Below are 22,700 nucleotides of genomic sequence, written 5' to 3' on the forward strand. Positions count from 1 at the left end.
TTGGAGTTATAGAAATATTCAAGACATACTCAGGTTGCTCTCATTCTGGCATTTTCTATGGTGAAGATGGGGAAAGTAAAAATTATAGATACAATGTCTCTAAAAATGAAAGCAAAATGTTCATTTAAGAAAGAATTGTTGGTTATGGTGGCCCATGCCTGTAATACCAGTGTCTTAGGAGGCTGAGGAAGGAGGATCATGAGTTCAAAGTCAGCCTCAGCAAAGCGAAGTGCTAAGCAACTCAGTGAGACCCTGTCTCTAAATAAAATACAAAATATGGCTAGGTATGGGACTCAATGGTCGAGTGCCCCTGAGTTAAATCCCCGATAATTCTCCCCTCACCCCACCCCCCAAAAAGCAAGAAATTGTTTTGCAGCAGAAAAAAAGAATAAATGTTCCAAATAATTTTATTTATATAAAGATAAGTAGAGATTTCATGGATATAAGTATTTTAAATGTTAATAATCTAGGTAAGAGATGGTAAAAAACATAAAAATAGCAGTAAAAGAGGCCAAGGGATAAATTTGAAAAATATTTAGAAAGGCAAACTTTCAGAAATGAATTTAATAGAATGTAGCTGCAAAGAGTAAGTAGTCTAGGATGATGTCAAAACTCAAGAGACTTGTTTTAGTCAAGGGCACATGAATCTAAACAAGAGTCACTGGAGAGCTGTCAGTGTATTAGCCACTTGAAATTACTTTATTACACTGTCAAAGGAAAGCACTAAGCACCAAGAAACAAGGCAGCACATTTCAGTTGCAGTTGTACCTAACTGAGCCATAAAGATGCAAATGAGAATGCCAAGCTTCTTTTTCCACCATATACAGAGGACTAAGTGTGGTGGATGTTAGTCCTTGGCTTAATATATTTTTATCAAACCCTTCCTCTACCTGGTGAGCTAATTCATTCTTTTTCATAGTGAAAACATCTAAGCACAAAAGAAAATGTGTCTATCACTCACAGGTCTTCTTCGGAAAAAGATAGCACATCTCGTCAACCAATGCCTGGGATAGCTGCAGCCACATCTCAGGAATCCTCAGTATTTTCCTTCTAAAAGAGTTCATCCTGTTAAGTATTCTTGAATTTTCTGATCATAAAACTACCATGAAAGGAAGAAGATTGCGAATATAAAGCATTCATGAGCAAACCCTCAAGCTCACAACTTTACATAAGCTCACTGTTGGCCCTGCAAAGGTAAACATATGTGGACTTTTCCAATTTCCTTTTTAAATTATAAACCACATTAATTCAGGCATCCGAAAAAGAACATCTCCTTTCTCAGCCACACCTCTGAGCATTCCTTCTCCTACTACTGCCCAGGTATGCTAAGAGACATTTATTTCCTCAGTAAATGGCGGTAATGAGACTTTTCACAAGGGAAAATTTATGTGCAGAATTCTCTAGGTGCAGTCCTAAAGGGGGATGGGGAAGCGTTGGAGAGAGCCCATGTAGGGGACCCTTAATGCTGAAGGCACAAAGCCTGATGACGTCGCCCCCACGTGGCGACAAGAGGGGTTTACAATCGCCGTGGGAGGGGCGCTACCGGCAGCAGCTTTCTGGCTCCAGCCCTACAGCACCAAGATCTGTGCCTTGGAGCCAGGGTAAATCTTAAGAGCAGGCTGGGAAACTCCAAATGACCAAGGTCGGGAGCAGGGGCAGAGATGGGGTGAAGAGGGAAGAGAGTGATCTGTGAGGTGAAGGGGCTTCACCAGATTCAGAGATGACTGGTATTTCGGTTTTGTGGCCTCGCATTGATGCGTGGAAGACTGTCCTAAAGAAGTCAAGCTGTTTGAAACTCCTCACCTGTCTTAAAAGATAAATCATCCAATCACGTGACTCCCACTGATTCACAGCAGAATCTTGAAATCATTTCTAAATCTGGCCTTTCTGAGGTCAAATTAAGAACTTTAGTTTCTTATTAATGCTGTGAATATACAGTTATAGAAACTGTAAGTATTTCAATTAGAATGGGGTGGTTGACTCTTCTGGATTTTCTGTGCTTCTGGGATTGAAGAGAGAGAGATGTGACCCCAAATACATATTGTCATCGATCACTGGGTGGGAGACTACTTATAGAAATTATATTTTGAAGAGGGTACAGATAAGGAGTCAGGAGTTTTGAAAATATGCTAGATTTTCCAAGGAAGTTAGCCAACCAACAGTTCTTGAACTTCCTTAAGAAGTACACTTTTTTGTTAATGTTTGAAAGAAATAAGAGGACATTGAAATACAATCTCCTCTCAGAGGGAGATTATATAGTCCTAATGGTGAGATCATGATTATACTAAACTCTTAGAGAACAATACTGAACAGTCGAATTAGCTTTAAGATGTTGGCAGAAATTATATACTATATTTTATGTTCTTCAAATCTTCATCTCAAATGTTATGTGTCCCTGTTCTAGAATTATGAAACCATACACCATGCTCCTCCTGTAAACACCCCAGGAGAACCATGTCATCCTGTTCTTAAAACACCTACAAGAAAGGGCACGGTGCTTTTCCATCAGTAAGTATCAAGGATAAAATGGTAGCCAACTTTTCAACTACATATGAATGTGGGTTTAAAGGGATAAAATACAAACTTAATGGATGGGGGAAATTTTTCCTTGAAAATACTTTCACAAATAGTGCTGTTACTTTTATTGATGCAACAAAGAAGATTTTAAGTTGGATGGGCAAGGGTATGGGAGAGGAAAATGTCAGAGGAGAATGTGGTCTCCTGAACTGTGAAATTATTATTATTATTATTACCCTAATGTAGCATATTGGGTGACTGAGCTATTAAAAATCTTTAGGCCTCATGTGCATGTTTTTCAATGAGCCATCAGGATAACAGGACAGAGCAACTTTGATGTTAGACTATTTTCCTAAAATTAGCCAAAACTAACCCTTGAACAATTGAATCTCTAATTGGATTATAATGCTTTTTCCCCCCAGTAATACCTAGAAGGAAGAATAGGTCACAAACACTTCTGATACTGGAAATTCAGAAAGCAAGTTTTCATGGAAATTTTTTATGAGCTCAGCAAAATCCAAACATTGCAAAGGATAATAATAAACAATAATTTCCATTTACTGAGGGTTATATGCATTGTATTATGTAAATATTGTAGTAGTTTTTCACATATATTATGCCTTTCAATTTTCAAAACAAACCCGTAATGTGTTAATCTTATTTTCCATAATAGAGAACTGAAGCTCAGGGAGGATCTTTGAAACATGATGGTTCCCAAACACTGTACTTCTCACCAATAGTAAGCTACAGGTGGGTAGTAAGTAAGGTTATACAAAGGTAGAAGGTAAGGTTATACAAAGCTGAACCAGGAGGTTCAGCCGCAAGGCAGGTCTAGGCAATCTTCTCATAATTAACCAGTCTTGAATGATCAGTTTGGAAATATTTAACCAAAAAGTCAGTGTCCAAATTTTTGTTTGCTTGTTTTATTTACTGGGGATTTAATCCAGGGGTGCTTTATCATTGACTCACATTCATACATAGCCTGTTTTAAAATTATTTTTATTTTGAGACAGTGTCTCACTAAGTTGCTGAGACTGGCTTTGAACTTGCGATCCTCCTGTCTAGGTTTCCTGAGTCACTGTGTACCTAAGAAATGGGGAGGGCTGGTTAAGGGAGAGGATCCTGCTTTTCTTAATCATGTTAAAAGCAAATGTGGAAACCAATGTCAAAACAACATCAAACAACTGGCAATGAAATTGGAGATTATTGGTATGAAAAATACCATTACAGAACATTGTTGATTGAGATTCACATACACAACCAGAATTTTCCCAAAGACATATAATATATTCTGCTGTAACTTCTCTTTCCAAATTCCTTTTTTCTACAGAGAAAGCAGGTATTTTATTCTGTCGTGAAAACCAACAGTAAGTGATTATTTATTCTAAGGTATATATTTTATTATGCCAAACATTTTTATGGTGCAAAGGGTAAAATAATCTATTAATGAGTTTATCCATAGTTTTTAACTGGGATAAATTTTAGAGGGATAAATTTTGAGAATGATCTCAACAAAACTTTCAAAGTTATGAAAGTAAATTATAGTACTGGTACACAAAAACAGTATCAATTTGCTATTTAAATTTTTTTACATTCATTCCGAAACATACACTTAATGCTCATCCTTGTGATTTTGAAATAATCATGGTAAAATGGGATATAAATCAAGACATAATTCTTTTAATTTAAAAATAAACAGCTATAAGATTAACAATGGGGAAGATCAGTGCTTCCCCAAGTGGTCTTGCCCCTTCATTTAAAAGACCTAGGATTTTCTGATACATTAATATAGGATACCTTTGGCAATGCACTGCTGAGTGTCTTTTAAAAGAGAATGAAAATATTAAACACCCTTTGTACCGACTCATGGATTAAGCAAGTTTGAAAAGGCTAGATTTTCAATTTGTTAATTGCACTTGTATTTTTCTATGTAAGGAAATTGGACAATACATGACAACAAATTTGACAATATGGCACTCTATGGCAGTTCTTGTCACACTGTTAATGAACCAGGGAATCTCTCTTCCTTGGTATAACTTGGGTCATTATATTGGTTTCCCTTTCTTAGTCCCATGATTTTTATTTTAATGAAGACCTTTGTTTGCTTTGACTTAGTTTCCAACAATGGCTTTACTTCCCGTGGCGCTGCTTCTCATTGCTATGCTGCTTCCATCTTTACCTGCTGAAGGAAAGGTAAGGTTAAAAAGAAAAACTACATGAGATGGCCAGCAGAAGGGACAAGAGTGTATAGTGTGGTACAGAGTGCTCATTGGTAGCTCAGAGCCCTTGACACAGTTATGGGTCGTGAAGGTTAGGAGGGGAAGGTTTGTTGTGCGAAGGTAGGCAGGTGAGGGTGGCAGCCCCCAGTGACAGATGACTATTGAATGCTGAAAAAGACAAGTTGTACTGAAAGTTCGAGATACTCATCAGAGATCAAAGATTTAGAACAAAAATAATCTCATTTTTATATTAAAATACATAATTAAACTGTAGTATTTTAGATATTTAGTTAAACAATGGATTAGGTTCATAGGGCTATTGTAACAAATTACCACAAGTTTGGTGGCTTATAGGAACAGAAATTTATTTTCTCACAGTGTGGAGACCAGAGTCTAAAATCAAGGTATCTGCACAGCTGCAGTTCTGATGGAATATTTAGGAAAGATCTGTTCCATGCATTTCTCCTAGCTTCTAATGGCTTCTGCCAATTTTTTACATCCTTGACTTGTGGTCATATGACTCCAATCTCTGCCTCCACGTTCACATTACATTCTTTTCTCTGTGTGTCTCTCATAATGACATTTGTCATTGGACTTAGATTTGAATAATTCATAATGATCTCATCCCAAGATCCTTAACTTAATTATATCCACAAAGATATTTTTTCCAAATAAGATTACTTTCATGGATTCTGGAAATTAGGACATAGACGTATCTTTTTGCGGGGGACTACCACAGCATACAAATAAAATACATTAAAGTAATTTCATCTTTCTCCTTACATCTTTAATAGGGCCATCTACAACTAAAATTGCTTATGATGGCTTAAGGTACATTTTGAATGGACAGCATTGTCTATGGGTTTAAAAAGCTAATGATAGTCCTCCTGCCCCAAGATATTTTCTGATTTCCTTATTTTATTCCATTTGTATGTGGTCCCTACAAAAAAATAGCAATGCATTTATGTAGTTTAAATTGGAAAAAATTCTTCACATATGTCACCACACTTAATCATTATAATTATGATATAAAATTTGATAAGTTAAAAAAAACAATGCCATACTGTTTTATGCATGAACAGTCATAGAATCAGTTTGTGAAAACTTCCTTAGTATGTGAAGTCTTGAATTCAAATCCTCTATTTCTAATTGGATCCTTTGCTTTAATGACCTTAGAAACAAGTTCAATCATCCTCTTCAAAAGAGGGGCTGTGTAGTTATAAGTTGTCCAGGAGACCACAGCTTTGGTCCATGCTGTCTGTTCTCATACCTTCAAGACCAGGACTCCTCAGACTGGAGAACTCTTTTGAGTTGGTTCAGACCTCACTTGACATTCAGAAATACAGACTATGTTTCAGTGATCTAATTGTCAGTCTGGAGAGAATCTGTTCCTCAACTAGGGCTTCAGTACAATAGTTTTCTTGTCTTATTTCTTTCTCAAACAGATTTTCTTTCATCACCCTTCCTAATGCCTTTAATATCTCTGATCTGTCTCTGGTCTTCATTTATTTATTTTTTTTAAGAGAGAGAGATGAGATGAGAGAGAGAATTTTTTTTTAATATTTTTTTTAGTTTTCGGTGAACACAACATCTTTGTTTGTATGTGGTGCTGAGGATTGAACCCGGGCCGCACGCACTCCAGGCGAGCGTGCTACTGCTTGAGCCACATCCCCAGCCCTCTGGTCTTCATTTATAAAACCATTTTGCCTGTGGTATAACTAATGATCAGAAGCACGGTATATGGTCTTGTGGGCATGATTTTCCATACTATCTCAGGATGCTTGGAAAATGTATTCATCTTTCAAAAAACTACAATCCAGAATCATCTTTTGTGAAAACTTCCTCAACCTCAAGTAAGAATAGTAAATCCTTCCTTTCTATTTTATAGATCCCTCTCATAAAAATTTTGCTTATGTCATACTGTCTATACAATATGAACCCTTAAAGGTAGACAGCTATTATATTTTATTCATATTATTCTCAATACTTCACATATTTTCTTTCCCCTAACAAAGCTCTATTAGTACTCAGTTTGAAAAAAAAAAAAGTAACTTTCTTTTTCAGGAGAATTATTACCTACAAAGCAAGATGGTATAAGAAGCAGAAAATAAGTACTTCTTTTTAAGAAACTACCTTTTGAAATAAAACTACTTTGACAAGGTTTTTTTAATTTAATAGGAAATATCAAGCAATGTTATTTTATGTTTTGATAAATGGCAGAAATTGGCCACTACTGATGTTAATATGTGAATCCCTTCTATCTTAGGGGTCAGTAGCTGTGCTGTTTCTATTGGTACAAGGCATTGACTAATTTTCCCTTATCCTTAGGAGAGAGAAATGAAACACATACTAGATATTGGCAATAAAATTCAGGGTCTATGAGTAGAGTACTGGAAAAGACTTGAAGGGAACAAAATATGGGAGGAGAGGAGGGCAATGTATCCCAAAATTACTAGGAAAAAAAAAATCTATAATGGGCTCGGTTCACTTAAACTTGAACTTAAAAATCTTTCTCATACTAATAGAACATCAAACACTTTTGTAAATATAAATTTAGTCCTTGTATCAAGAGTCCACATGCCTGTTCCACCCAGGGCTGAGCTCCTCCCCTATATCCACAACCACAAAGATAAATTGAAAATATCTTTCAGTTACATTTAATATCTTATCAGTTACATTTTTGTCATTAAAAGGAAAAGTTAAGTCCAAGAATTGGATGAACTTGTTCCCTCCAAACATCCTTGAAGATTTTTTTTAAATCTCAAATCTGTATTTTGAGCAAGCCTGAAAATAAGTAAATATGTAAAGTAAATAAATAAAAATGATTTTTTATTAAGTACTGGCTGGGTTGGCATATGGTTGGGCTGAACCTAAACATTCTCTAAATGCAGATACCATGTCATTAAAAAGTCCCCTAAAACATTGAGGATGAATTGTGAGCTCCATCCTCACTCCATCTCATTCATACGCCTGATCAGATGTGAATGAATATGCATGAAATTTTGTGGTTTTAAAATATTATCTATTATATGTTAACAAAAATAATCATTGAGAGTTCTCTCAAAGCCAGATATTGGTATTTGTGGCCTCAGAGTTTTTAATTTAATTACTCTCCATTTTCAATACTTTGGTCTTCTACTTTCCTATTTACATCACAGCTTTTGCTCAGATGCATTGTAACACTTAAGGGCTAGTATTTGCTTTTAACATTTGTGCAGTACTACACAACTAAATACACACTTTTTGATCTTTGTGACTTTTTAATTAACTTATTCACTATTATAAGCAATTTTCAAAAATGTTTTAAATTTTATTTTCCTTTAGGATCCAGCTTTTACTTCTTTGTTAACTTCCCAAACACAAGTGCAAATGGAGATTGTAAATAAACACAATGAACTAAGGAAATCTGTCTCTCCCCGTGCCAGCAACATGTTAAAAATGGTAAGAAGCAGAAATGGTGTGAACGGGATGTGAAAGGAGCAGGCAGCTGGAAACAGGCATCTCTTTAAAACTTTGTGGTTTGCAACATTCTATTTTGCTGTTTATTTCAACTTTCATATGGGGAGGACAGTGTTTCTTATTTTTGTTTTGAAAGATGGTTTAATAACTTATCAAGTGGAAAGGCTCAATTAGAAGCCAAATCTTTGAGCATCCAGGATGAAGTCATCACATTTTTTTGTTCACTATCTTTCTAGTCTTAAGAAACTTTTGTTTCTTCAAAATCATTGTCATTATTAATATAAATGAAAGCTCCACATTCCAAGACTTGTCTCTAAAAGCCCAGTATCTCCCATCTGAAAGTGATAAGTTTCAAATGAAGCTGGGAATAATCTGGGCCAGCTTATTACTATTAAAATATAATTAGAATACTTCACATGTCTGTCAATATCTAAGAGTAGCATCATTACTAAAAATCAACAATGTGGATAGATAAACAATCAGATATTCTTATCTTAGGTATTTCTGTCCTTAGGCAAACAACCTATGGATTGCTCCTTGTGTGGAAGCGGGCATTGGTGCACATAAAGACATACTGAACAATGAAGCCACCAAAAATGCATTTTAATAAGAATGATTATTAGATAATAATCCTACAGAAGTTTTAAATTATTGCTTATCAATATATCGATTATATGCTTCATTGTGGTTATATCATTAAGTGTATTTTTTTTTCTTTTGACATTTAGGAATGGAACAGAGAAGCAACACAAAATGCCCAAAAGTGGGCAAATAAGTGTACTTTGCAGCACAGTGGTCCAGAGGATCGACAAACCAGTATGTGGATGAGCAGATATTTGTTGAACAAATGAACAAATACAATGATAATAGATTTTTGTAGCCTATTTCATTAAGAAGAAATCGTGAATAAATGCTTCTTATGCTGCTTTTTAAACTCAAATGATCTGTATGTAAATAGAAGGATGATAATGAAAAGGACAATTTTGTGCACGTTTGTTATTTACATTATTCAAATAATTTCTCATATAGTATCATATTCATTCCTCTCCACCAGCTCATGAGTAACACAGTTCATGTATCTCTATTTTGCAGTGTAAAGATTAGAAAAGTTTTGGGAGGAAAATGATTTACCCAAGAACACACCAAAGTAGTATCATACTAGACATTTTCAGTCAAGTTTTCTGATTTCCAACAAAATTTCCTTTTTGACATTTTGAAATCTAATTTTTATACTCATAAAATATATTGAATTATGTTGAATTGTTCCTGAGTTTTACTGTATAAATAATGTACCCTTTTAAAATCATATTTTAAATGACCATGTTCAGCATTCAACTAAAATTAATATTTTGAATATATTTATTTTCAAATTCTTTACATCAAGCAGCCAAGTATTTTGTAGGTACAAGGTGCTTACGATGCATAGAACACTGAACTCGAAAAGCAATAAGACACATATTGTCATGTATGTAAAAAATAAATAAATAAATAAGGTTATAAATACTATGAGAGAAAAAAACTTGTATGTATGGGCTTTGCATAAAATATTTACTTACTATCAAGAATCATATAGATAGGCAAGCCCAGTTTGAAAGCAGTTAATCATTAACCTGTTATTTTAATTGAACTATTATTATTTATTTAGTTTGATGCTATAATCATAATAAAATTATAGAAATGGTCATATTCAGTGTAAGACTAAAACAGTCTTGAAGATCCAAATGTACTGTTAAATTTTTACTTTCTTTCCTTCATTGTTAAAAAAGATAACCAAGAATATTTTATCTTATTTATAAGCAATATGTAGACATTATATATCAAGCCACTGAAAGGTGAATATTAATTGAGAGCTTGCAAAGTACAGGAAATATTTTTGGGCTACAAGACATGCCCAGAAATTTGGGTTTGTTACATTGTGTTTTCTGGTAAGGGAAGACTCATAGTTTTGAAAACTATCTTCCTGGGGTCAGTTGTCTCTCAATTGGTACTCTTAAAGACTGTCTAAAAAACCTTTTTATTTTATTTTTTTCAAATTTGACACAAAATTATGAACATTTTTTGAGCATCCTATTTTTGAAAAATCTCTGGTGAGGGTAGTAAGAGCAGGAGAGAAATTGCAATTAGGTGTTGGTGGCTACCTGTAGCAAGGATGCAATACACACTGAAAGCAGTGAGGCACACACACACATACATGAAAACTCAGTGTATAAGTGATTGCATCCTAGATAATCCAGAGGGAGGAGGACTTTTAAAGAACAGGATCTTCTCAATCTACTAAAAAATTTGCAAGTTCTGGCCAGTCTCAATATTTAGGCAATTCTGTCTTCTAATCTTCTCTAAAGTTGATCTGGAGATAAGATAGCCTCCTCTCATCAGTCAGAAGCTAGCAACTATGAACCCTGTACTTGAAAGGCAGCATCTTTTCATTTGTGAGGTCAATTTCTTTTTTGAGTTTTATTGCCTTCCTCATATATGATCTGTTCCTTCCTAGCTACAAAATGTGGCGAGAATCTCTACATGTCAAGTGACCCTGCTCCCTGGTCAACGGCAATCCAAAGCTGGTATGATGAGAGCCGTGGATTTACCTATGGTAAAGGACCAAAGAATCCCCAGGCAATTGTTGGACATTACACTCAGGTAAGAGAAACAGTGAAATCCCTCTGCCACAAACATTATAACAGTTTGTGGAAACAGCTTGAGTAATCATAATAATCTTGGCATTTGACTGATAGTTCATTTAGATCTGCTATTTTTATCCATGGTCCAAAAAATGTTTGGTAGGGAAAACATACACAGTATTGCTCCTATAATATAAATAGGTAAGCTTGTGAATGTACATAAAATGTTTGTATTTTTAAAGTGCATGACTTTGATTCAGTAAATTTAAATATTTTCATAAGATGTGGACCTAAACTTAACCACAGTAACATCATCAGTGTTATATTTGCTACTGTTTCTTTTTTTAATATTTTCTACTTTTGTAACATGTACCCCGATATGCTCATTCTCTTATGGATTTGTAGCTTGTTTGGTATTCATCCTTCCGCGTTGGATGTGGAGTTGCCTACTGTCCCAATCAAGACAGTCTAAAATACTTCTATGTTTGCCAGTACTGTCCTGCGTAAGTGTTCACATTAGAGTTTACTGCCAATAATTGTATCTGCAATATAATATTTTAAAATTTTCATATATTCATCAATAGGAAAAGAATAACTCAATAAAGGTGTGATACATTTCTGGAAATAATGTTTAAGATTGAGACACCTTTAATTTCTCAGAGAAGATACCAAGTTCTCAGTCACAAATAAATGATGCTCTCATTCCTCATTTATAAAATGATGTAATTTCTTTAATTATCTTTCCTGAGGGTTAGGGTTATTCAATGAGCATGTGTGATCCCTCTCTAGACTTTGTATCATCAATTTGCTAACTTCACACTCTGAATCTCTAGAAGCTTAATGATTAAACAAGGGGTGCTGGTAGGATTGCAAATAGGGGTTAATATATTGCAATTTTAGTCCTTTCTTCAAATAGTCCTGCTCATGTTTATCTAAACAACATATTGTTACCATCACAAATGAGTCATCTTCGAGAGTCTCAAAGACTTCTCAGGAGAACTTTACTATTTCAGAACCCAGAAAAAGATAAATCTTGACTCTTTTATTTTCCCAGAATTTACCTAAGAAACTCCATAACTATCTTGTGTCTTGATTTGTAGCCAGAATCATGCCCCCTTTTTCAAACAGTATGTGCAAAGTTATCCTCAAAAATAAATTCATAATGAAGATATATTCATGATATATGTGAGTTTTAATTTTTAAAAATTTGAAATTCTTTATTACTGGAGGGAGGGGAACCCCAACCCCAAATATGCTATATAGGACTTGTGTAGAGACAGATAATCCAGGTGATGGAAGGGTTCATTTGAGATGAACCATAAAGTTGTGTTTCTGCAAGCACCTGTTAGGGTTTAGTGGAGAGAACTAAAAGGCCCTAGGAGAGTGCATCTAAACTCACAGCCTGGCCCTCAAAAGAGGACACTGAAGCCAGGCTTAGGAACTGAGAGTTAGAATGAGTGATGAGAGGAAGTAGGGGAAAGAACTCCCAGAACACTTTTCTACTTGATGATTTTTCCCAGGGTTCACACACATACAGCTCTGCTCTATGTAGGGGAACACTCAGATACATTGCCTTGGGCCCTCTCCCCACTTGGCTTCATTGAGATTTGGATTCCTATATAATTTCAAATTAATTAAGTAGTCCAAAAGATAATTAACCCATGGGTTAATCAGTGTGAGATCATCAGGTGCTGGGTATTATTGTTCATCAAAACTTTTCTTAACCAGCATTCTTTTTTTAAAATTTTTTTAGAACATAGATATCTCACACATGCCAAGTCTAGAAACTGACAGAATTTCCTTCAGCACGTGGTCCCAACAACACACAACTCATTAGTTGAAAATCACTACCTTTATGAAGGGTCAAAAATATTCTGAAGCTTTATTTTTCTGTATTAGATAAATTAAGGTGCTTTTCATTCTTCAAATATAAAACGATATGGTAATGCTGAACCATTCTTCTCTTTATTGTAACCCCCTACCTCCAAAATCTTTCTCTCTAGGGAATATGCTTTGCCCCTAACCAGCACTTAGGGTGCATTGCCTTAGCAACTTGGTTGCATTTATTTGGAGATAAAGAAGCTGTTAACTGCTTATAATATTCTCCATATTCTATATGCTAGTTCTTAATTGAATGGCTCAACCTGTGAAATTATGGTTAAAGAGATAGGCCAATGTGTGAAGAAAACATTTTCTTAATTCTTATTTCCTTCTAACATACTGCTTTGGGAGTTATGTTTTTTCAGTTTTGTTGACATCACTAAAAACAGTGAATTAGCTATTAGGCAGCTGATACATTAGAGTATGATCCAAAGAGCAAATTAAAGATATTTGACACTGTGTATTTCACATTTCAGTGGTAATAACGTGAGTAAAAAGAATAACCCTTACCAACAAGGAACACCTTGTGCGAGTTGCCCTAATAACTGTGAAAATGGACTATGCAGTAAGTTTGAATTATTAACTTCCTACTGTAAGAGAATTGATGTTTTCCTTTCTTTTAATGAATTAAGAAATCTCCTAAACCAATTAAATAACATATTAAAACAAAAGCCAGAAAGATACTAAACAGTGTGTCTAAATAAACTTACAATTCAGTAACTAATATTTTAATTATAATGAAAACACATTATCAAATATGACATATGTGTAATCTACCATCAGTGATTGTGCTGTAGATTTGATTAATATTAAATATAAACTTCTGACAAATAGTTTGTTTTATTGAAGCTAATATCACTATGCCAAGTTATTTTTTTAATATTTTTTAGTTTTAGGTAGACACAATCTCTTTATTTTATTTTTATGTGGTACTGAGGATCGAACCAAGTGCCTCACACATGCTAGGCGAGCCCTCTTCCACTTGAGCCATAACCACAGCCCCGCCAAGTTAATTTTTAAAAATTCAAAGGACTATATCTAAAGGGAATTAAGATTTTATTATGACTCAGTCTAGACCAGTATGCCAAACACTACTCTTTTGTACCAATGAGTTCATTGTGTGAATTTCCTCACTTCTTTTCTACAGTACACAGTGTTTACCCTAATAAATGATGAAATGCTCTCTAATTTAATAATAGTTTAGACATATTATTAATGACAAAATCAAATCTGTATACAATATTCACTCACAGAGCAAACATACTGTTGCAAATTAAAAGAATAAAACAAATGTCATATACAACAATTTTAATTGTCATAATTACAAGTAAAAACTGCTGACCTTCTATAGTTGGGATACTTTCATGAAAATTATTAATAATAGAATCAACCCACTTACTGAGGTTTTTACCTTTCAAATGCATTCACCTTTACTTAGCATTCTTTCTGATTCAATTATGTAGTTATAATTCACAATATTGATGATATCAAGGCTATAAATCCACTAAGGAGGGAAAATGTTGAATACTCATACCTCTCCTAAATGCTTTTTGATGCAATGAGCACTCAATAGAAAGATTTTAAACAAATAGTGAAAAAAATGATAATTGTGTTTCATAGAGAGCTTTTTGGCAATAATATGCACAACTGTTGAAGTGGAAGCCAGTTAGGATACTGTGGGAAAACATGGATTTAAAAACCGTGGGTGTCATCATAGCAGTACTGGCAAAATAAATGATAAACAAGACAGTATTTGTAATCTGTGCTGCTGGAGTGCTTGTCAAAAGGAGAAAGGAAGGAGTTTGAAATGGATCCACCTGCTGGCTTAAAGTACTGTGTGGCCAGAGTGTCATTTCACTGAGACTGCAGGAAAAGTCCAAGAATCCTCAGCCTGTTGTGATGAGTTTATTTTGAGTTTGTTGAGCCATGGGGTCTTTGGAAACATTTAATCAAAATCTTCAGAAGAACAAAGTGCATATTGTCCTTGTTTTATTCTGTGGCCACTCATAAAGATTATTTGTACCCAAAAGCTGGCACTGGAGTAAGACATGCCCATCCAATAATGTGAGATAATAAAAATGCTCTTGTAACTTGTATAGCTTTCGACACTAGTCCCATGTAGCCTCTGAACACTTTAAAATAGGTCTGATAAAAGTACAAAACTAAATTTTTAATTTATTATAAAGTTGAATAGCTACATGTAGCTAGTGATTCCCATATTGGATTCTGGGGTGAGAAAATATATTTGCATTTATTTTATTCTATCTGCTAAGGGAAAGTGGCAGGTCAATACTTTTAGAAATATATCACTGGCTGAGTATGGTCAGCACACCTGTAATCCTAGCAGCTCATGAGGCTGAGGCAGGAAGGGTACGAGTTCAAAGCCAGCCTCAGCAACTTAGGGAGGCCCCAAGGAAATTAGTGAGACTTTATCTCTAAAGGAAAACTAAAAAGGGCTGGGGATATGGCTTAGTGGTTAAGCATCACTAGGTTCAATCCTTAGTACCAAAGAAAGAAAGAAAGAGGGCTAGGGTTGTGGCCGGCTCGGTGGTAGAGTGCTTGCCTAGCATGTGAGGCACTGGGTTTGATTCTCAGCACCACTTATAAATAAAATAAAAGTCCCATTAACAACAAAAAAATTTTTAAAAGACAAAGAATGGAAGGAAAGAAAGGAGGGAGGGAGGGAGGGAGGAAGAAAAGAAAAAGAAATAGATCACTGAATTAAAAGTAATGGATTAGTCAGTGAGCCCAACTAAGACATGTTATGTGTCCCTCAAGACATGAAGTATAAGTGATGCTAATCTGTTGCTCACTCTTCCCTCCTCCTTCATACACTTTGAATGTATGAATTGTTTTGCTGATACAGTGGAAAATGACAGTAAGGTGATTTAAATCTGTTTTTGTTACAGCCAATAGTTGTGAGTTTGAAGATCTCCTTAGTAACTGTGAGTCCTTGAAGAGCACAGCTGGCTGTGATCATGAACTACTCAAGGAAAAGTGCAAGGCTACTTGCCAATGTGAAAACAAAATTTACTAAAATGCCTAGTGTACATCAGGCAGGATTATATGCAATGGCTTCATCATTTAGCAGAGACATTGGAGGCATACTAGTTAGCAATTTGATCCCAAATGGCAATGTTTTGTTCTCCTGGATCTTTACAGAAATATCTGTCTCCTACAGCAATTTACAAAAGTAGCATCAGCCACAATAACAGCTTTGGACTTAGATATCAATTTGCAGCTTTAAGAATTTTGAAGGCTGTATAACCACAGAACTTTGGTCATAGAACTTCACCCAAAAAGGAGAACTACTTGTCTCCTAAAACAACATGACAAAAAAGAGAAAGACTGGACATCTTTGCCATCCCTACTACAAGATATTTTACCTGCATAAATAATAAATTCAAAGCTTGAAATCTACATTTGTCCTTGGCCTTTCTTTTAAACAAAAGTAATCAGCTTTTTAAATAAAAAGCTTATCTAAAGAACTACATGGATGGGATTCTCATGCAATACTTCTATGGTATTCATAATCAACCCCAGGTAACTAAGCCCAGATAGATGATTATTCACAGAAAATTCTCCAAAATAGTTGCCTGTAAAATTAAATTTTAACAAAAAAGGAACATCAGTTCTGTTCTTACTTTTTCATTTTTGTGTTTACATATTCTTCTTACAAGGACATAATCCAACAGAATATACAAATATAGCCTTCCAGTAAAATAAATATGGTAATTAATACCTCAGGGAGATTAATTATGTCTTTATATAATTTTTTATATAATTTAAGTCTTTATATAATTTTTTATATTGCTAACAACAGGTTAAAGTCAGCCCATTTATAGTTGAGAAACTAAAAATTTAAAAACGAAGTTATGGAAGGTAGTCAGAAAGTAAGTCTGGCCAGGCAAGTGGTTAAATACCTTAAGTCATATTTCTAAAGCCTTCATTTTTTTTTTTAGGCCCAGATGGTTTCACACTGAATTCTGCCAAACACTTTTTTAAAAAATACCAATTTTACATGATCTGTTCCAGAAAATTGAATGAAAAGAAATTCTTCAATATATATTATTTAAGGTTAGTGTTATCCTAATACTAAAAGACAATTCAGGAAGAAAAAAGATATAGACCTATAGCTGTTATTTACACACAAGGAAAAATTCTAAATAAACCTTAAATAAATTGATCCAGCATCACAGCAAAAGGAGAATACACTCCAACTGAAATTTTGAACAAGTTACTAGAATAAACAACAAATTAAATGTCTGGAAGATATGTCACCTGTCATGGAACACATTCATTGTATATATAGTTACCCGTGAACTTTATTGGAAATTCTTCCATAAAAATAGCATTTCTTCATTCTAATCTTAATAGTAGCTCAATTTCTCATAAAGTGTGATTTGAAATATTTAAATCTATTTCAGGGAAGTAAATGTAATATTTTATTTTCATAACTGCAAGATCACAGAGATGCAGTGACAATGTGTAAGAGAAGCACAGAATTTTCCATTTGAATGTTTTCTGGTATAAAGTCCATTCAATTTTTTGATGGGCCATTTGAAAGGATTTAAATGAAGAGCCATCTTTAGGTTGTTTAAGATTAAAGTTACCTTTGAGTAGAAGATCTGGTCCATGTTTTGAATATTTGGAAAACCTTTGCTATTCTATGGCTTTTTAAAATTATATCTAGTTCTAATGTGGCTAGTGAAGAAATCTACCATATAAAAACTGCATGGGAATCTTTGAAATGTAATTGCTAATTAACAATCACTCAAAACACACTGAAGTCTTTTTCAGAAATGTGCTTTATCATACAAGTTGATTTGTATGATAAAGCTTACCTCATTCTATGATAATTGAAGTAAGTTCTGAGATAATGTATAACATTCCATTTTTTTTCTAATTTTGATGAAGATGATGATGATCTTATTTTACTTCTTTAAGCACGTAAAATTTTCAAACTTTCTAAACTGAATATCTTCAGAAAGAACTTATGGCCAGCATCAAAGTCTGTAATTGCACACAACTCCAAATATCCACACATGCTTAATGTTACAGGCTTTGCTAAATCCCTCTTCAGAGTTAGCATTCCCAGTGGACATTGTGGCACCACTATTGACAGGCACAGCCATCAGGCTACTCCTCTATTTCATCCCCCCTTGATTGATCACATGTTTCCTTCCACATTCATGCACTCATAATTCATTTACTTCTGGCATTTGATTGCTCCTCAGAATGTTCATCTCCATACTTCCTTGCTTTTGTTTATATTGGATTTTCAAATTCAAGTCTGATTAGAATCTCTGTATCTCAGTCCAATGTGTCATGGCCTGACTCCTCTCTCTTGCATCACAAGAGAAATGTGTTAATTTCTTCTCAGGACAGACTATTTAATATGGAGTTCAGCCAGGCAAGAATCATGCCTGCTGAGCCCTGTGGTTTGCAGAGAATGAACTGTGCTGTGTGCATGAAGTACGACATCATTCCCTATTCACTGCAGGAATGCAGAGGTCTTCATCCACCAACCCTGCTCTCAGTCAGGCATTTATTTGGTGGGAGATGAGACAACTAGGAATATGGATGAAAAACAACTTCTTTCATAGACAAATCAATTTTGGGAAATAAAAAAAATTCATGACTGTGTTTCCAGATGCAAATTATCTTTAAATTATTAACTGATACTCATTAATCCCAAAAAAGCAGTACAAAATTTTAAAGAGGAGAAGGTCCCGTTTAAATAGCTGAAAACTTTTGTGTGCTTATTTTGTCTTCCAAAATACCTTCACACTGTCCACTGACTTGCTTTGGCTTTATCTAGGAGAAGAGGAAGAATTTATTACCTTTTAATTAATAAAGGAAGAATTTTGACTAGAAGTTATATTAACCCATGCTATTTGAGAATATATGTCTTTTCATTTATTCAGAGTATATATGTTTTTATATATTTGATAATAATTTTTTGTTTCTTCATACAGGTTTTATTCTTTTTAAATAAAATTTATTCTTAAAAATGTACAAATTTCATAGTTATAGTTATGAGGGTACATTACAATGATTAAAAGGTGATTTCTATTATTTTTAAAAAATTATTTTTATGCCAATCTGGTATTCAGTCATCACATTAAACTCTACAGTTTAGTTATATTTTGAATTATTTAGATAGTCCTACTTAATATTGTTTGATACATAGTAAGTGATTAATAAGCAATGTCATTATCTATTGCATAGCTACAATTTTTCTATCTAGGACTGTACTATATACTAATAAAATAGATGATTGATTGAGGCTTTGCTGATAGCATTAAGAATTTATATGAAAAATAATAAATACATAAGTAATTGTGACCCAATATAATAAATACCATAGTATAAGTGCACAGTAATTATAGTGGTAATCAAGAACTGGGATGTATAAGTATTTGTAATATAATTGAAAATTCAGAAACAGGGTTTTAAAACCATGTTTTAGGAATAGAAACTTCAGTTAATTAGAAATTCACAGTTTAGGGTATATAACCATTGTTTTTGGAAAGCAAAACTATAAAGAAAATTACTATCAATATTTTAATTACCAATGCCAAGAGATTTTGTTAATAAAATAGTGAAATTCAAAGATAGTACATGATAGGACATAATGGCTAAATGTATTTTCCTAACAGAAAAAAAATATTTTAACAAGAACCTCATGTGAATTCCTTTTCATTTTAATGATATCACTTGTTTCTATGATAGAATTTCTAAGCTAGTAGTGGTAATAACTTTGTGAGTCTGATCACAACATCCACTAAACATGCCAACCTATTAACAACATCTCTTCTAAAAGTCCTTATGTTAAAACCTTCTAGTATTAATAGGAGTTTTGTATAATATAAAAGCAAATTCATTTTTCTAAATACTGGGAAAATGGAATCCTGTTCAAGTTTTTCCCCACTTATTAATATGTGAGCCACTTAATTTTCTGGGACCATAATTACATCACTTATTTATTTATTCAGTTTGTTTTCATTGCTTATTTTATTTTGCATAGATGGTAATGCCAATAAATGAATCTTAAGAAATTTATTATTTTCTTTTTTATTTGTTGTTTAAGGAAAATATAGAAAAGATAAGGTTAGCAATGTTGTTAAACACTTATTATATATGAGTCTCTCAGTCTTCATATATATTAATTACTTTTTTCTTATTATATATTTTAAAATTTTACGAAGTTTGGAATCACATCTAAATAAATATTACAAATACTTAAAAGTTTTAAATGTAGGAGTCAGACCATTTATAATCTTCTTAGAAAGATAATAAATTAATGTTACTTCCTTCAAATATCCTTTTCTCACCCCAATTAGAGCTTTATAGTTATATATATAGTAGTTGGGTTCATCCTGACAAAATCATACACACATGGAATTTGATTTCAGTCATATCCCCATTTCCCTTCCTGTTTTCCCTCCTGCCCTCCTCTTCTCCCCTGTTTGCCTTTCTTTACCCTGCTAGACTTCCTTTCATTCATCTATTTATATTTGATCAGTTCTTTTTACTTATACATAATAAAGGTGAAATTCTCTGTGGTATATTTATATGAGCACATAACATGACTTTTTAAGAATTCATTTTGAATTGCCTTCCTTTTTCCCATCCCTTCACTCTGCTTCTTGATCTCCTTCTTCTACACTACTGATCTTCCCTCTACATTTATGATGTTTTATTCTTTTATCCTCCTCTCCTTTATTTTATTCTGGATTCCACGTGAGAGAAAACATTCAACCTTTGAGTTTCTGCTTCTGGCTTATTTTACTTAGCATAATATTCACCATTTCCATATATTTACCAGGAAATGTGATAATTTCATTCTTCTTTATGGCTGAGGAGAACTCTATTGTGTATATATACCACAGTTTCTTAGTCCATTCATCTATTGACAGGCATTTGAGTTGATTCCATAATTTAGCTAGTGTGATTTGTGCTCACTGCTTCAAGACATGAAATTAAGAATTAATGATAAAGGTTCAATTCCCCAATACCCCATCCCCCCAAAAGGGGAAAATGTGTTTGCTCATCCAAGATGTATACCTTACAGACTGACCTCCCAGAGATTGGATAACCTCCTTTAAATCTCCAGCCTACTGCTGGTCCAGTGATTAAGTCAATGGATTAATTTCTCTAAATTTGGAAACCAGCCCATCCATTTATCAAAGGAAGAGCTTATATCTCCCCAGTCATAAACATTGGGCTGCCCAATACTGATATTTATTTGCAATGTCATGTGACTTTAACAATTAGACTTGGATCTCTGAGGCCTCTGCTCAGTAGAGGGGTCGTTGGTCCCCAACCCCAACCAGTCCAGAAAGCAGAGATTAAAAAGATGAAATTGAAGACAGGTTCCTTTCAGTCCTGCATCCTATCCCCTGAGTACATGAGAAGAGAAACTGAACAGCTCCAAGACCTGAAGACAGAAGTCTAAGACAGTCTGATCTACTGTATCTCTTTGCACTGGTCCAGTAAATAAGATTTTGTTTATTTGCTGTTACCATGGACACATGAGTCAGACTCAATCCTATGACTGAACAAGCAAAAACATCATGAATAATGGGAGACAATCTTCTCACTCTTGTAGAAAGAATTCATACATATGCAAATGGGAAATGTAGAATTAAGTCTTCTGGTGGTGTTTTAGAATTGGAGGTATTGTTTTTTTTATCATAAAAGAGGGTAGATATAACTGCTAGGGAAATAGCATGAACAAAGTAGAAGGAATCCTTGCCTTTTATATGAATGATTTTTAAACTAGAAGACAGAAATACAGAGTCCTAGTAAGTAGGAGCACAATCCCTTGGGACGGTAAAAATTATTCATAAAATAACGTAAAATGTTCTCTCCAAAGGGAGAAATGCAGTCTTACCTCTTCTTTTTTAAAAATCTTTTGTGAAATTTTTACTTATACTGTTTTCCCAAAACTAAAGAGATGTTAGTGCTGTCAAAAATCTTTCATTCAGAATATTTCTATAATTAATAATTATTTTACTTAAACTACACTGTTCTTTTTGAAGAAAAATTAAACTTTTTTGAATTAGAGATATAACTATTTATCTTTAAAAATAAAACTACATTTCCCATAATGTTGGTTCCTTTTATAGAAACTCCTTTTCCCACAGATTTACATCAAAAAACTAACAATTCACTTGCCATCATGCATAACCAACAGCAGAGAAAGGCTGTGCATGGGGTGGGCATGAATAGGCCTCAAATTCTTTAATATCATACATGTGATGATTAAACCCAAGATACAGCATCATATTTCTTTTTTTACTGGTTATTTTTAGTTATATATGACAGTAGAATCCATTTTGATGTAATTTTACAGAGCATGGAATACTTCTTATTCTAATTAGGACAATTCTTGTACTACATATACATGATAATGGAATTCACTGTGATGTTTTTATATATGTACATAGAAACATTTTGTGTTTCATTTCACAGAGTCTTTATCAACTCTCCCCCATCCTTCCCTCAATTTCCCATTGTCTAATCTACTGAACTTCTGTTCTTACCTTCCACCCCTCTTTTGTGGACTACCTTTCACATGTCAAAGAAAACATTTGACCTTTGGCTTTTGGGAACTGCATTATTTCACTTAGCAAAATAGTCTCCAGATCCATCCATCTATCAGCAAAAGTCATAAAGTGATTTTTATGGGGGAATAATATTCCACTAGGTATTTATACCACATTTTCTCTATCCATTCATCTGTTGAAGAGCACTTAGGTTGTTCCCATAGATTGACTATTGTTAACTGAGCAGATATAAACATTGATGTGACTATGTCACTGTAGTATGCTGATTTTAAATCCTTTGGATGTATACTAAGGAGTGGGATAGGTGGGTCAAGTGGTGATTCCATTCCTAGTGTTTTGAGGAATCTCCATACTCCTTTACAGAGTGGTTGCACTAGTTTTCAGTCCCACCAGCAATGTTTGAGTGTACCTTTTCAACCACATCCTTGCCA

General features: G+C 34.0%; 1 protein-coding gene across 1 annotated transcript; it reads left to right on the forward strand.

Moving 5' to 3' along the window:
- The first annotated feature begins 4,638 nt into the window (after nt 1–4,638).
- Crisp2 (cysteine rich secretory protein 2) lies at nt 4,639–15,731 on the forward strand. The gene is made up of 7 exons (XM_026415290.2): nt 4,639–4,710; nt 8,061–8,177; nt 8,924–9,011; nt 10,687–10,832; nt 11,219–11,316; nt 13,171–13,259; nt 15,604–15,731. Exons 1-7 carry the CDS (start codon nt 4,642–4,644, stop codon nt 15,729–15,731), a joined length of 735 nt encoding a protein of 244 aa, XP_026271075.2. The 5' UTR covers nt 4,639–4,641.
- The last annotated feature ends 6,969 nt before the right edge of the window (nt 15,732–22,700 follow it).

The sequence above is a fragment of the Urocitellus parryii genome, chromosome 8 (assembly GCF_045843805.1).
Source record: "Urocitellus parryii isolate mUroPar1 chromosome 8, mUroPar1.hap1, whole genome shotgun sequence".
NCBI lineage: Eukaryota > Metazoa > Chordata > Mammalia > Rodentia > Sciuridae > Urocitellus > Urocitellus parryii.